The sequence below is a fragment of the Zalophus californianus genome, chromosome 17, assembly GCF_009762305.2.
Source record: "Zalophus californianus isolate mZalCal1 chromosome 17, mZalCal1.pri.v2, whole genome shotgun sequence".
Lineage (NCBI taxonomy): Eukaryota > Metazoa > Chordata > Mammalia > Carnivora > Otariidae > Zalophus > Zalophus californianus.
The window spans coordinates 18,872,335-18,886,327 of record NC_045611.1 but is presented as its reverse complement, the minus strand read 5'-3'; the positions used below and the strand labels follow the sequence as shown (position 1 = coordinate 18,886,327).

At 51.1% G+C, this 13,993-nt stretch overlaps 1 protein-coding gene across 7 annotated transcripts; it reads left to right on the top strand.

The window, feature by feature from the left end:
- The first annotated feature begins 1,611 nt into the window (after positions 1 to 1,611).
- CES3 (carboxylesterase 3) lies at positions 1,612 to 13,345 on the top strand. 7 transcript variants are annotated; one of them, XM_027620361.1, is made up of 13 exons: positions 1,612 to 1,910; positions 2,992 to 3,196; positions 3,300 to 3,438; positions 3,604 to 3,737; positions 4,244 to 4,397; positions 4,501 to 4,605; positions 5,112 to 5,213; positions 5,577 to 5,714; positions 10,387 to 10,467; positions 11,542 to 11,689; positions 12,337 to 12,486; positions 12,625 to 12,703; positions 12,783 to 13,345. In XM_027620361.1, exons 1-13 carry the CDS (start codon positions 1,829 to 1,831, stop codon positions 12,991 to 12,993), a joined length of 1,728 nt encoding a protein of 575 aa, XP_027476162.1. In that variant the 5' UTR covers positions 1,612 to 1,828; the 3' UTR covers positions 12,994 to 13,345. The 7 variants fall into 7 exon arrangements, with proteins under 7 accessions (XP_027476162.1, XP_027476160.1, XP_027476164.1 ...); XM_027620359.1 differs by having other exon boundaries at positions 5,112 to 5,306; XM_027620363.2 differs by having other exon boundaries at positions 1,613 to 1,910; positions 12,807 to 13,345.
- The last annotated feature ends 648 nt before the right edge of the window (positions 13,346 to 13,993 follow it).

Here is a 13,993-nt window from a genome sequence, read left to right as displayed (position 1 = left end):
CCGAGGCAAGAACAGGCTTCCAGTGGCTCTGGTTCGGTGTCCTGTGTTTTCACACATGTAACCGCAGACCCTGTGTGGTGCTTCCTAGAATCATCACCGTTTCCCAGACGGCAAAACCGGACCCAGGGCTCTGGGTACAAAATCACACAGCTAGTGCTCGGCAGGGCCCGGATTTGAATGCAGGAGGTCTGGCCCTTAAATCACGTCATCCTGGGATTCGGAGTAGGATTTGAGTTGTGACTAAGAAGCTTCCTGCTCCTCTTCCTCCACTCTCTCTACCCGTAGACCTCAGATCCTCCTGCCAGGAGCCCGACGGCTTCTTGAGGGCAGTGCCCTGCTTCTGCCCTGTCACTTGAGGAGTCTCAAGAGAGAGGGGGCCAACATGAGAAAATCACGCCCAGAATACACCCTGGGCATCCTCAGTCCTGGGGCCCCATGGCAGGGCCGCCTAGGCCCAAGGCCCTGAGGCTTTACAGGAGTATCAGCCAGGGCGCCTGGGTGGCTCAGTCGTTAAGCGTCTGCCTTCGGCTCAGGTCATGATCCCAGGGTCCTGGGATCGAGCCCCGCATCGGGCTCCCTGCTCGGCAGGAAGCCTGCTTCTCCCTCTCCCACTCCCCCTGCTTGTGTTCCCCCTCTCGCTGTGTCTCTCTCTGTCAAATAAATTTAAAAAAAAAGAGTATCAGCCAGCCACGATGGAAAAGAGCTTGCCAGTCCTTCAAGACATTAAACACAGAATTACCAGGTGACCACAAGGCCGTTCCTAAGTGTATGTAGCCAAGAGAAATGAAAACATAGGAACTCACAGAAACTTGTGCACGGGTGTCCGTAGCAGTATTACTCAGAATAATCAAAAGGTAGAAACCACCCAAATGCCCATCATTAAATAAATGGAAAAACAAATTGTGATATAGCCATACAGTGAAATATTATTATTCGGCCATAAAGTGGGACTGAAGGACTGATATGTGCTACAACTTGAAAGAACCTCAGAAACATTATGCGAAGTGAAGGAAGCCAGACACAAAGGGTGTGACCTTTGTGTCTGGCTGGTTATTATTATGTGCTACATCCTGAGTAGGTAAAATCCGGGGAGGCAGAAAGCAGACGAATGGTTATCAGGTTATCAGGGGATGCGGGCGTGTAACAATGGGAGCGATTATTGAACAGGTGTGGGATATTTTGCTGAGGCAATGAAAGAGTTTTGTAACTACAGAGATGTAATTGCACAAAATTGCAAATACGCTTAAGTGCCACCGAATTATATACTTTAAAATAGTTAATTGTACGTTATATAAATTTAATCTCAATTTAAAAACAACAACAACAACAAAGAGCATCACCTTCCGTTCCCTCCATCCAACATCAGGGCTCAGGCACCCCCTTGGCCTGCAGGACTGGACACCAGCTCTGCCCCGAGCCATGGGCTCCCTCGGAACTGCAGCCCAGTCACTGGCCACCAGTCCCTCAGATCAGTGGTGTGTGTCTCTTGTAATGAGCGCACACGGTCTGGTGGAGTTCACTGAACCAGGAGAGCTGGAATTTGAGCCCAGGGCTGCAGAGCTACAAAGCCCAGACTCTTTCTCTTCCCCCCTGCCTGCCCGCCCCTTCCCCCCGCCCCTCACGAAATACCGCATCACCCACGCCCCTGCAGTGCACTCTCTGAGCCCTCCTTCCCCCACCTGGGTACTGGGTCTTAGGGCTGGCCACCAGCCAGATGGGCAGGGCCACTGAGGTTTTTATAACATAACCCTTTAGAGATTGGTTGTGCCAAAGGGCAGGGCCTTCTTATACCTTCCACCACTTCTGCCCCCGGTTAGTTGTGAGGAGCATGGGGACAGTGGTAAGAAGTGGGTCCAGGGTCCTGCTGTGGGTGCCCTGTCTGCTCCTGGCATTCCCTGCTTCAGCCCCTGGTAAGACGTGCCAGCTTAGCCTGCAGAGGTGGGAGCTTCAGGGTTGCTGGGAGGACTTGGGTGGAGGGGGCCAGAGGGAGGCAGGGACGGGGAGTGGTGGGCAGCCTGCTCAGGGAAGAAGCCCTCAGTTCCAAGAAATGCCAGGGATTGTGTGCATCCTCTCCGGGCTGGGGCTCTGCAACTGCGGTCGCGTGTGGTCTCCAGGGCAGGCCTGCCAGGGGACATGATTGTCCTTATGTTTTCAGGGCACCCAGGATTTGATTAATCAGCAAGACACAGACACAGAAGGGAGGGTCACGAAAGGCTTCCTCCCAGGTCCGAGAAACGAGCAGCATGCAGGGAAGCATGGGTCAGTCAGGAGGCAGAGGAGGAGAGGGAAAACCCGTGGGCAAGAGCCTTTATTGTTTGCAGAAGGAAGCGGCCAGGGGGCTAAGCAGGCTCTGGATTGGCTAATTCCAATGTTCTCGGTGGGCTCTGGGGCATGGGCCGGTCCCTCATTATCTGGTATCTGGCCGCTGGGGTGATTAGGGCAGGTGGTTAGTGGTGGGGACTCTGAGAAGCCCAGAGGAGGTGGCTGGGGGCACGGGCTCTGGATGGGTTGGTTCTCATCTGAAAGACACCTTTCAGTGAGTTGTTTACTATCTCTAAGAATTGGCCAGCCCTGGAACCCGCAGTCCCTCCAGAGTCTGCAAGGTGTCAAAATAAAGAAAACGAAAAGACATGGTTATTACATTTAACTTAGCAGATGAGAAATCTGAGGGTGAATGGCTAGCCCAAGGCCCAAAGCCCCACAGCAGGTCTGTGGGTCCCAGGAGAACCTAGTTCGCCCTCGGGGGATTGGTTTGGCCTAGAGGAGAGTGGCAGACCTGCAAGGGGGGAGGAGAAAGTGGGGGGTCATCATAGGGCCCATCTCCCAGGCTTGCTGGGAAGGTTAGTCACAGTGCTGTGTGCAAAGTACTCAGAACAGGGCTCACAGAGTAGGTGCTCCAAGAAACAATGTGTAGTGAGTCCATTTGCCCGGCCCCCACCATCACCTGTGGAGGCTGCAAACTCATTCGCTGGCCATCTGTCCTGCCCGCAGGGCCTGGGGTCACACAGCCTGAAGTGGACACCCCCCTGGGCCGTGTGCGAGGCCGGCAGGTGGCCGTGAAGGGCACAGACCGCCTGGTGAATGTCTTCCTGGGCCTCCCGTTCGCCCAGGCACCTCTGGGGCCTGGCCGATTCTCAGCCGCACGCCCAGCGCAGTCCTGGGAGGGTGTGCGGGATGCCAGCAATGCCCCTGCGATGTGAGTAACCCCTTGGAGGTGGACAAGCCGGTAGGTTGCAGGAATCTAGATGGCGGGGCTGGGGGGCTGACCCCTTGGCCCTTGGGCGCATCCCTGGCCACAGGTGCCTGCAGGATCTGGAGAGAATGGACAACAGCAGATTTGTGTTGAATGGAAAGCACCGGCTCTTCCCCGTTTCAGAGGACTGCCTGATCCTCAACATCTACAGCCCCGCTGAGGCCACTGCAGGGGCCAGGCGGCCGGTGTGCACCTCCGAGGGCCCTGTCTGCACATCCGGCTCCACCTGGCCTGTCCCCTTCCCACCCCGTTCTCATACTGCCTCAGGGGTCCCAAGAATACCCTGGGTTGATGGGAGGGCAGCTGGTGTCCCAGTAGCTGGGGGTCACTGCCCCATGGCCTCTCGGCAGGTCATGGTGTGGATCCATGGAGGCGCTCTGGTGGCGGGTGCTGCCACCTCCCAAGACGGGTCAGCCCTCGCTGCCTACGGGGATGTGGTAGTGGTCACCGTCCAGTACCGCCTGGGGTTTCTTGGCTTCCTCAGGTGAGGTGGCCAGCCTGGGGGAGGGCTTTGCTGGCACTGGGGAGAAGTCAGCTTGTGAGGGCAATTGGGGAACTAGGGTAGGGGTCCAGAGCTTGAATGCAGATTTCTCAGGCAAGCAGGGTGGCTGGAGACCAAAGGACCCTTCCCGCATGCCGTCGGGGCAGAGAAGGAGGCTCCCCATCGCTCCCCTCTGGGGAAGGAGCTCTCCCGGAGCCAGAATCATACAGAGAACTTCGTCCTTTGAACAGGAAGTGTTGACTGCTGGTCTGGGGCCTGGATCCCAGTAAGGGGTGGGGGCAAGGAGCACTAAGCTCTGGCTGACCCCCAGCTAGGCACACCCACACCACATGCTGGGCAGGGGGCTACAAAGCATGCCTCATAGCTAGGCCAGACTTGGGGAAAGGGGAAGGGTCTGCCGTCCTGGCGGCTGGTTCGGAGCAAATCTGCAAAGGCGGAGGAAAAGCCAGGCCGCCTCCTCTAACCACTGCCTCCCCGCTGCCCCCTAGCACTGGGGATGAGCATGCGCCTGGCAACTGGGGCTTCCTAGATGTGGTGGCTGCTTTGAACTGGGTGCAGGGGAACATCTCCCCCTTTGGAGGTGACCTCAACTCTGTCACCATCTTAGGCGCTTCGGCTGGCGCCTGCATCGTCTCTGCCCTGGTGAGTCACCACAGCAGGCTGGCCGGAGTATCTCCCGTGGCCCCAGACCGCCCAGCATTTCTGCCGTCCCCTGACAGCCCCCTGTCCTCCACACTGCACCCAGGTCCTGTCCCCGCTGGCTGCAGGGCTCTTCCACAGGGCCATAGCTCAGAGTGGGATCGTCACCATGCCAACGTTAATGGATTCTAACCCAAGGGTCCTGGCTCAGGTCTGCATTTCTGTGCCTCTCTCACCCCACATGCGCCAGCCACAGCTCACCCTTTGCTTGCCCTGAAGTCCCAGAGGGGTGTCACCAGTAGGGAGCTGACTCCCCGGCCTGACTCAGCCCTCGGCAGCCCCTGTCGTCCCCTCCCTGCCGCACTGGCCGTGTGGAATCCCTCCTCTCTGAACCCTGTCTCATTTCCTTAACTCACTCTGCGAAACTTGACTGAGCCCGCTGGCTCTGGGAATGTGGTTAACTAGATAATGACACTGTTCTCAATAATGACAGCATGATGTAATGGGGGACACACGGGGTGCCTGGGGACCACCCAAGCTGGTGGGCAAAGAAGCCTTCTCAGGGTTGGTGGCAGGTCTCTGGCCAGTCCCGAGGCCCCACCTCTGACATCACTGCCCTGTCTTTCCCACAGAGATGCCCGTTGTGTATGGGAGGCAGAGGGCTAGAAGGTGGGGGTTGATGGGTGAGGGAGAGGCAAGGCTCTCGTCTGTCCCCAGAGCTTCGCGGACTCCCTGGGCTGCAGCTCTGCCTCTTCGGCTGAGATGTTGCAGTGCCTTCGGCAGACGGCAAACAAAGAGCAGATCCTTAACGTGAAGTTGGTATGCCTACCTCTCGGGGGGGCGGTGGCAGGCAATGGCGCAGAGGGGTCCGTCCAGCTCCTGTGGGAGCAGAGAAGCAATCAGCAGTCTGGGGTGAGCGTTGGGGCAGCCACCCCTGAGGGGAAGGGATGGAGGGCCCAAGCAGGCCTGGGAGCATGAATGCAGGGCCAGCTCTTCTAGGAAAGAGGTCTGCTTGGAAGTATCCATTGCCTGGTCTCCCTATTTCTCCTGGTCCTCCAACCCTGGTGACCTCTATCCCCTCTAAGGCTCAGCCACCCAGGGACGCAGCCGGGGGACCCCCGGATGCCATCTTTTAAGGCATGGGCCTTACTGGGAAGACCCGTGCCTTGCTTTCTCCCGCAGAACACTACGGCTTCCTACACCGTTGATGGCACCTTCTTTCCCAAGAGCCCCATGGAACTCTTGAGGGACAGGCACTTCCACTCTGTGCCCTTCCTCGTGGGTGTCAACAATCACGAGTTTGGCTGGCTCATCCCCAGGGTGAGTGTCCTCTGGCTCTTGTGTTTTTAAGGCCCTGCCCTAGCCAATCCTCTGCCACCCCAACATCACACCGCAACCTATGAGCTGACACCCCCATTTGATAGGTGAAAAAGTAAAGCTCAGAAAGGTTTATGGGACTTGCTTAAGGTTACCCAGCTTAATTTTCCCAAAGCAAAAGCTTGGAGACCATGCTTTTGCACAAAGTAGCCTTCTGGGCAGTACTGATTCGCAGCATATTCTTGCCTTGGTGTCTGGTTTATACATCAAACTCTATGAGACTGGTTAGTATGACTCTGTGCCTGAAAGCCTAACCATCATGGCCCAAGTGCCTTCCAGTCCCTTCCAGGTGCACAGAACTCCCCGCACAAAGCGTTAACATCGTGCTTTCCTTCTGAGCATCTTTCCTATCATTCTCCTTCTACTCATCCTCACGGTGATTGACTTTAATGACTGCAAAACCTTCCACAAAGGGAGGGTCCCATCATAATATTCCTTAATTTCCACACTTGGGTACTTTCTAGTTTTTACGACCGAAGCTAATAGGGCACTCTGCACGTCCATAGCTTTTGTCCTTTGATTTCTTCCTTTGGAATTGCTCTCCAGGAAGGACATTTGGGTTTTTGCTGGATGACAGGCTCATGCAATCTTGACACTCAAGGACAAAGCTCTTAGCCCCGCACTGTCAACTTAGAGCCATGAATTGAACGGTGAGAAAGAGCCAACCTGGCTGGCTCCCAAGACCCGGGCAAGCCTGCCTGGTGCAGAATGCTGTGCCTGGGACTTTGTAGCCAAGGATGTTTCTCAGGAATTGGGAGGCTCAGGGGGCTGCTCACCTCCTCGCTGGTGCAGGCATTCTCTTTACTCCCCCTGTCATCCATATGGGCACAACTGTACATTTCTCAGCCAACTAGATGTTTACTAAATGTCCATGGTGGAAGCTTTAGCTATGGAAAGTAATCCATACATCTTATGGAGACCTCTCCATCTCTTATGCATTGCCACTAGCACAGCACTTTGTGAAATTGCTACACCGATTTAAACTGCAGCCAGCAACTTGAGTCTACAGGTTTTATTACAACTTTACCGGCATTTGCAGACCATAATTTTTAAAATATCAACTTTATTGAGATGTAATTTACATACCATAAAACTTACCCTTTTAAAAAGTGTATAATTCGGTGGGTTTCAGTATATCCACAAAGTTGTGCAACCATCACCACTATCTTATTCCAGAACATTTGCATCACCCTAAAACGCAGCCCGTACCTGTTAGCAGTCACTTCCCATCCCGCCTCCCCCCAGCCCCTGGCAACCACTAATGTACTTTTTGTCAAATCTGTGGATTTGCCTGTTCTAGACATTTCAAGCAATCTCTACACCCGAAGTGAGGCTCAGACTCACAACCCCGAGATCAAGAGTCACATGCTCCACCAACTGAGCCAGGCAGGTACCTCCTAGACATTTCAAATAAATAGAATCCTACAATATGTGGGGTTCTTTTGTCTGACCTCTTTCATCTAATAGGATGTTTCCAAGGTTCATCCATGTTGGAGCATATATCAGTACTTCCTTCTTTTTTATGACTGAATAGTGCCTTGTATGGGTATGGTACAATTTGTTTATCCATTCATCAGTTCATAGATATTTGGGTTGTTTCTACCTCTTTGGATATTATGGGTAATCCTACTATGAACATTCATGTACAAGTATATGTTTTAATTTCTCTTGGTTATATACCTAGGAGCGGAATTGCTGGGTCCTATAGTAACTCTGTTTAATTATTTGAGGAACTGCCTGTTTTCCAAAGTGGCTGCACCATTTCACATTCCCACCAGCAATGTATGAGGATTTCAATTACTCCATATCCTCACCAACACTCATTAGCTCTCATTTTGATTATAGTCATCCGAGTGGATGTGAAGTGTTATCTCATTGTGGTTTTGATCTGCACTTCCCTAATGACTTAAGATGTTGAGCATCTTTTTGTGTGATTATTGGCCATTTTTATATCTTCTTTGGAGAAATGTCTTTTAAAATCTTTTGCCCATTTTAAAATTGCATTGTCTTTTTATTGTTGAATTGTAAGAGTTTTTCATATATTCTAGATACAAATCCCTTATCAGATATAAGATTTGCAAATCTTTTTTGCCATTCCGTGGGTTGTCTTTTCACTTTGTTATGGTATCCTTTACAACACAAAAAACTTTCATTTTGGGTTGCCTAGGTGGCTCTCAGGACATGATCCTGGAGTCCCAGGATCTAGTCCCGCATCGGGCTCCCTGTTCAGCAGGGAGTCTGCTTCTCCCTCTGACCCTCCCCCCTCTCGTGCTCTCTCTCTCTCTCAAATAAATAAACAAATAAAATCTTTAAAAAAAACACTTTCGGGCACCTGGGTGGCTCAGTTGGTTAAGCGACTGCCTTCGGCTCAGGTCATGATCCTGGAGTCCCGGGATCGAGTCCCGCATCGGGCTCCCTGCTCAGCGGGGAGTCTGCTTCTCCCTCTGACCCTCTTCTCTCTCGTGCTATCTCTCATTCTCTCTCTCTCTCAAGTAAATAAATAAAATCTTAAAAAATAAATAAATAAATAAAACACTTTCATTTTGATGACGTCTGATTTATTTTCTATTTTGTTGCTTGTGCTTTTGGAGTAATAGCTAAGAAGTGATTGCTTAATCCAAAGTCATCCAGATTTACCTCTATGTTTTGTCCAAAGAATTTTATAGTTTTAGCTCTTATATTTAGGTCTGATTCATTTGAAGTTAATTCTGTATATGGTTTAAGTTAGGGATTCTTTTGCATGTGGTTATCCAGCTGTTCCTGAATCATTTGTTTAAAAAACCTTTCTTCCCTTATTGAATTGTTTTGGTGCCCTTACTGAAAATCATTGACCATAAATGTATTTCTGGACTCTCACTTCTATTCCATTAATTTATATGTCTGTCCTTATGCCAATACCACACTATCCTGATTACTACAGTTTTGTAGTAAGTTTTGAAATGGGGAAGTATAAGTCCTTCAACTTTGTTCTTCTTTTTCAAGATTGCTGCATTACTTTGCTAGGGTTGTCATAACAAAGGACTACAAGGCAGGGGGCGGGGCTTAAACAACAGAAATCAATTGCCTCACAGTTTTAGAGGCTAGAAATCTGAAATCAAGGTGTTAGCCGGACTGGTTCCTTCTGAGTACTGTGAGAATCCATGCCTCTTCTCTAGTTTCTGGCAGCTTCAGGCATTCCTTGGTTTATGGAGGGCATTCTCCCTCTGTCTTTACATTGTCTTCCTTCTGTACCATCCATCTCTGTGTCCGAATTGTCCCTTTTGACAAGGACACTAGTCATATTGGACTAGGGCCCACCCTAATGATTACCTTTGTAATCATCTTGACTACCTCTCTAAAGGCCCTATCTCTAAATAAAGTCACATTCTGCAGTCCTGGGGGTCATGACTGTACACACCCTTTTGTGGACATACAAATCAGTCCCTAACAATTGTTCTGGTTATTCTGAGCCCCTTGCATTTCCAAACGAATTCTGATCAGCTTGTCAACTTCTGCCAAAAAAAAAAAAAGTGGCTGAGATTTGGATAGGGATCACGCTGAATCTATAGATAAGTTTAGGAAGTATGGCCATCTTAACAAGATGAAGTCTTTCACCCACGAACATAGGATGTCTCTCCATTTACATAGGTCCTCTGTAATTTCCCTCAATTATGTTTTTGAGTTTTTAATGTACAAATCTTGCACTTTGTTAATGAAGTAGGTTCTTAAGTATTTTGTTTCTGATGCTATTGTAAATGAAATTGTTTTCTGCACATGATCTTCAGATGTTCGTTGCTGGTGTGTAGAAACACAACTGATTTTGGTCTATTGTTCTTGTAGACCATCATTTTTAAGACATTTGCACCTTTCGCTACTGTGGCCTTTAGTTTAGTCCTTTACTTTTCAGTGCAATTAACATCCCCCTTTAGGTATACACTCGTTGAGCTTACTCATCTGTGGGTTTTCTGTTCCTGTTTTCACAAAGATTAACAAAGAGCCTTGTAGCCATGAAACTAACTTCAATAGCTAATGTTTCCACAGTGTTTACTGAATGTCAGGGTCCTTGTATTTGCTACTTCAGTCTTCATAATCCTATGAGGCAGGTTATTGTCATTTCTGTTTCACAGATTAAGAAACTGAGACACAGAGAATTTAAGTAATAGGCCCAGGTCATGCACCTAGAAAGTGGCAGAGCTGGGATTTGAACCCAGACACTATGCCCTTAAAACTGTAACATATAAAGACAACATTTCATTTTATCTTATTTATTTTTTAAAAAGATTTTATTTATTTATTTGACAGAGAGAGACACAGCAAGAGAGGGAACACAAGCAGGGGGAGTGGTAGAGGGAGAAGCAGGCTTCCCATTGAACAGGGAGCCCGATGCGGGGCTCGATCCCAGGACCCCGGGATCATGACCTGAGCCAAAGGCAGACACTTAACCAACTGAGCCACCCAGGCGCTCCGACAACATTTCATTTTAAAGACAGCATTTTAACTTCCCCTGTGGGCCCTCCTACAGCACCTGGTCACATTTGGCTCTGTTCACCGGGCCGTGAACACTTGTCTGCTCGTGGTTGCACGTGAGGGGTGGCGATGATAAGGCTGTTACGAGAGGACATTGATGTCCCCACAGGGCTGGGGTTTCCTGGATAAGATGCAACAGATGAGCATGGAGGATATATTGGCCATGGTGAAACCCTACTTGGCCAGTATGGTGAGTTAAAAGGGAGGAAGTGGTAGTCCGGTGGGTATCTTATGCAGAATACTAGGGCACCCTCCTCTCCCCTCACCCTCCATCCCCCACAGCTACCCCCACACTGCCAAACCCATTGGTTCAACTGCTGACTTTTAGTTCCACCTAGAAATCCTCTTGCACATGAGTCGGTGTGGTTCTCAAAGAAAGATCATCATCATCATTGTCATCATAGACTGCCTCCTAATGAGCCCATACTATGTGCCAGAGACTGTGCTGAGTCCTAGGACAGGCATTCATCTCCTTCAAACCTCATTATAACCCTGTGAAATAGAAATTTTCATTATCTCCATTTTACAGATGAGGAAACCAAGGTTCCAGGTCTCATGATAAGTAAAGGGCAGAGGCAGAGCTTCTGCCAGGTCTGTGTGATCCCAGAGCTTCAGCTGTTAAGATCATCCTGTCAGATGTGGAGCCAGTTGGACCCGAAGTCCAAACCCAACCCTGGTCACTTGTCCACAGTTAGCTGTTGAGCCCATTTCTTCATCTGTAAATGAGGATATACTTCCCACCCAAGGAAACTGGGTGCTGTATTTGAAAAGTCTACTGGGAGTTAGTATTCAGAGGGTGCTCGATCTAGGCATATTTCGCTCCCTACTTTGGAACCCCCAGAGCTCTCCCCATTCATACAACCTCATTACTGTTCTCTGGAGCTCTGGGGGAGCCCCCATGATCTGTTCTTTCACTAACTTCCTGGTTAACTTCAACCGGGCAATCCCTCAAGACCAGAATCCTTAGCTAGGAACTTCACGTAGGCTGCCAAACAACCCTGCCAGGCAGGAACTAATTTTCGGGGAGGCTCAGCAACCTAGCTGAGATCACACAGCCAAGCAGCAATCGCAGAGCTGGCATTCTGGCTCCAGATCTGACCTGATCCTGCCCAGACACTATCTAGAACCCCCAAGGGAGGGAGGGTTTCTGGGCACATGAGTCTTGGGATATGAAAGAGGCCATGCTGGTGGGTGTGGGGCTTCTTGGGAGGGTCTCCTGGGGCTTCCGGAACCTGAGTGGGACTGAGTCTGGCCTCCTGCCCAGGATGTGCCCCCTGAGGTGATGCCCAGCATCATAGATGAATACCTAGGCAGCAGTTCCGACACAGAAGCCAAACGCAACGCCTTCCAGGACATTCTGGCTGACATCACCATTATCTTACCCTCCTTGAATTTCTCTAGAAACCTCCGAGGTGAGTCTATCCCTGGTCACCTGCCCCACCCTTTCCATTTTGGACCAGGAGCTGGGTTATCACAGGTGACATGGCCCACACCCTGCCGCTGCCTCCATTCCCCGCTTCCTCTCTGGGATGCAGATGGGACTCTGGCAGGTCACTCTGCGGGCGAGTAAACCAAGGCTCAGAGAGGTGCAGTGACTCATCAAAGGTCACCCAGCCGGGCTCATCACCAATTCTCAGGGATTCATTTGACTCATGAGTGATTTTTCCCACATTCAGCACTTCTCCTGGGAGAAAAGTCTTGCTTCCTCCAAGCCTGGTGGCTAGTCCCTGACATAGCCCTCAAACAACTCCAAGCTCCTATCTTTGTGACCTTGAGCAAGATGCCTATCCCCTCTGTACCTCAGTTTCCTCATTTGTAAAATGGCAACAGTAACAGACTCTAATTCGTCTGTTGTCAGGAGGGTGAAATGAGTGGTGACACAGAAAGCACGTGGAATGGTGTGTGGCAGCCAGCAAGTGCTCAGGAAATGCTTGCTGATAATGACATTGTCATCATCAGTATCATTACTGGGATTGGTGTTACTACAAGCCGGGCCTGCCAAAGGCAGGACCCGATCAGGCTGACGATACCTAACCCTGAGGCAGCCCTCTTTCCACAGATTCTGGAGTCCCCATCTTTTTCTATGAGTTCCAGCATCGACCCAGTTCTTTCACGAAGATCAAGCCGGAGTGGGTGAAGGCTGACCATGGGGCTGAGATAGCCTTCATGTTCGGGGGTCCTTTCCTTACGGACGAGAACTCCCTGCTGGGTGAGGACACATAGACAGGCGATCCTTGGGCTGCAGGCTTCAACGGGCTAAGCTGGGGCTTGTAGGCACACATGTCTCCAGTCAGTGCAAGGAACCCTTGGGTTCTCTCCACGACCCACCTGACTGTTCCTTCCCTAGCCTTTCCAGAAGCTACAGAGGAGGAGAAGCAGCTGAGTCTCACCATGATGGCTCAGTGGACCCAGTTTGCCCGGACAGGGTGAGTGACAAGCAGCACATGTGGCTTTGGGCCTCGATGACTCAAATCTTCCCCCAGGGGACAACACGGGAGGCCTCAGCCTTCATTCATTCCTCCCACCCAGGGACCCCAATGGTGAGGGGCTGCCTCCGTGGCCCCCCTTCAACCAGTTGGAGCAATACCTGGAAATCAGCCTGACACCACGAATTGGCCAGAAGCTGAGAGAAGCCCAAATGCAGTTCTGGGCAGAGAGGCTTCCGGCCAAGATCGGCCAGTGGCAGCAGATGCGAAAGGCTCAGGAGGAGCTCTGAGGCGGATCAGAGTCCCAGCAAAGCAGCTTCTTTCTCCCGCTGCTAAGAAACTTTAACTTAAACCAAGCTGATGTATAGACATGTCCCTTAAGGAACCAGCCCCTCTATGAATGGCATTGTGCTCTGTTGAAATGCCACCTGCTTCCTTCTGCAGGGGCCTTTGTACAAACTCCTCCCTCTTCCTGAAATGCCTTTCTCCCTTGCTTCATGGGCAGTCCCAGCTCATTCTTCAAGCTCCCCAGGGGACCCCCCTCCTCCAAGAAACCTTCCCTGCCTTCTCTGGGCCTGAGTCTGTGTCCATTACAGCATAGCCCACTGCAGGCTAGCACCGTCTTTGTCTGTGTCTCTTTCACCTCTCTGAGAGTGGCAGTCAGCCTGACCCCACTCTGCGCCTCCCACACAAGGGTTGGGCAGGATCCGGAGTCAGGGATGTTTGATGAGTGAGTGACAGACAGAGAGCCGGGGAACCACGGCTGCTGCACATGAACCCAGGCTCTTCAGCCACCAAACCTATGCTCAGTCTGGCACAGATGTCTTCCTTAGCCAGGAGGGTGGATGGACAAGGCAGTCCTGGAGTAGAGGGGAGTCCTGAGACCTCAGGGGATCCAGCCTAGAACAGATCGTAGCCTCCCAAGCAGTAATCACCCCCAAAGCCTGACTCAGGCTGAGGGAGGTCGCTTTCTCCATGCTGCCCACACCTGTCTCCTGCACAAGACAAAACAGAATCCAGCTAGGCCAGAGCCCTGACTCTTAGCATGAGATGTGAGTTTCCCAGCCCTAGTGCTTCAACACTTTATGGCCTGGCTGGGCTCCTCCCTCCCCTCCCAGCTTGGGGAGACCAACTTCTAGGGGAGCTCAGCACAGCTCCCACAGTACCTTTCAGGGCACAGAAGAACAGTTGGGGGAGGGTGTCTGGACTAGTGCATCAGTCAGGCTTTTGTCACAGAGAAAAGAAGAGGCCTACCCACTCAGGCTACAACAGGTGAAAAGGAACCAGAGG

Bases quoted from the DNA above. Each gene is read 5' to 3' on its own strand.
- CES3 (XM_027620359.1), top strand. From the start codon at position 1,829: ATGGGGACAGTGGTAAGAAGTGGGTCCAGGGTCCTGCTGTGGGTGCCC. The intron at 10,468-11,541 runs GTGAGTTAAAAG...CCTCCTGCCCAG, and splicing joins AACCCTACTTGGCCAGTATG to GATGTGCCCCCTGAGGTGAT. The intron at 11,690-12,336 runs GTGAGTCTATCC...CTCTTTCCACAG, and splicing joins TTTCTCTAGAAACCTCCGAG to ATTCTGGAGTCCCCATCTTT.